At 35.8% G+C, this 1,860-nt stretch overlaps 1 protein-coding gene across 1 annotated transcript; it reads left to right on the plus strand.

Moving 5' to 3' along the window:
- Positions 1 to 372: 372 nt before the first annotated feature.
- On the plus strand, positions 373 to 1,618 carry LOC107924836 (protein IRX15-LIKE). Its single transcript, XM_016855441.2, has one exon. It carries the CDS (start codon positions 536 to 538, stop codon positions 1,478 to 1,480), a length of 945 nt encoding a protein of 314 aa, XP_016710930.1. The 5' UTR covers positions 373 to 535; the 3' UTR covers positions 1,481 to 1,618.
- The last annotated feature ends 242 nt before the right edge of the window (positions 1,619 to 1,860 follow it).

The following is a 1,860-nucleotide window of genomic DNA, read 5'->3' on the forward strand; positions in this document are numbered from 1 at the left end:
ATGAATAGAATAAATTATATTAAGATGATCCTAATGTATAGTTTTTAGACATCAATAAAATAATGATACATCATTAAATTTTAAAGATAGTAAAATATTATTATAAATTCATTCATATCTATTATTTTTTTCAATTTTAATTTAATCATTCTAATATAATTTATTCTCATATAATAATACTTTATTATTTTTAAAATTTAATCACATGATCTTATTTTATTAATTACTCGTTGTAATATAATTTATTTCCCATCATCAATACCTTTATGACAAAAATCAACGTATACCTAATCAATTGGAATTGCATGGAAACAAAACCACCAACTTTAAAAGAAAAAATGGCCTTTAAAGTTAAGTTTGATTTCTAGAATATTATTATTAGGTTGTCCGAGATGTCACTTCATGTTGTGTATATCTTTGTTTAAATCAAACATTTCTCTTTGATTCTCTCAGGATTCAGAAATCAAACACCTTTGAAATAGATTTGAAAAAAGTCTTGCTTTTTTTCTTTTCACAGGTGAAAGTTCATTAGAAAATGAAGAACAATAACAGCAATACTAAGCTAATCCTCCTTCATCCTTATATCCAAAAACAAGGAAGTTCTAACAAATTATGGCTTCTTGCTTTCATTTCCTTCTTCACCATAGCTTTTCTTCTCACTCTTGTATACACCCGAGAGTCGATTACTGGTAAACCAACTGCCGCCGGGATCATAGCCGTGACAGGGGGTGGTGTTGGTGGTGCGGCGCCATTGCCGACCACCGTTGTCAACACCCTTCTCCATTATGCTTCGAAATCCAACGACAGCTTCCACATGTCATATTCCGAGCTGAAGCCGATCTCCGATGTGCTCCGGAAATGCTCCTCGCCGTGTAATTTCCTTGTTTTCGGGCTAACTCCAGAAACCCTTCTCTGGAAATCACTGAACCACAACGGCCGCACGGTTTTCATCGAAGAAAACCGATACTACGCCGCTTATTTCGAAGAGATACATCCTGAAATCGATGTCTTCGACGTCCAATACACGACCAAGATGAATGAAACAAAGGAGCTCATAGCGTCCGCCAAAGAACAAATCCACAACGAATGTCGGCCGGTCCAAAACCTGTTGTTCTCAGATTGTAAGCTCGGAATCAACGATTTGCCGAACCACGTTTACGAAGTGGATTGGGATGTGATATTAATCGATGGGCCGAGAGGCAACGGACCAGAAAGTCCCGGCAGAATGCAACCGATCTTCACCGCCGGCGTGTTAGCGAGGAGCAAGAAAGGGGGCAGCCTTAAAACACATGTTTTCGTACATGATTATTACAGAGATGTGGAACAGATGTCAGGGGATGAGTTTTTGTGTAGAGAAAACATGGTGGAACGCAATGATATGCTTGCCCATTTCATGGTCGAAAGAATGGAAGAGAGTAGCTTCCAGTACTGTCGCAATAAGAACAATGCATCATCGTCAACAAAAGCTTCAGTTTCGTAGTCGTTGTTAATTCAAGTTCATGAAAAAGATAAATCTTTTGTACTATTTATCATCATTTGTAATTTGTGTGCGGGTAGGGGAAGCGTGATTGTAAAAAATAACTTTTTTTTTCAATAAAAAAAAGGTAAATTCATTTAATTTTTTTTTCCGTAATAGGATTCATGTTGGGGTTCGTTTCTACCTCTCCTAATAATGTATGCTCAATGTTCGAATCTTCTCTATTGATTCAAATGATTTACTTATGAGATAGTGATAGAGAAAGGAAAAATCGAAAATTTCACATAGTACTTTTGATTAAAAAATCAATCTGATTTATTTCGTACCCCTCGCTTAATAAGAAAATGGGTCAAATTCTAAACCTATGAGACTATTTTTTGACT

The sequence above is a fragment of the Gossypium hirsutum genome, chromosome A11 (genome assembly GCF_007990345.1).
Source record: "Gossypium hirsutum isolate 1008001.06 chromosome A11, Gossypium_hirsutum_v2.1, whole genome shotgun sequence".
In the NCBI taxonomy this organism is placed as follows: domain Eukaryota; kingdom Viridiplantae; phylum Streptophyta; class Magnoliopsida; order Malvales; family Malvaceae; genus Gossypium; species Gossypium hirsutum.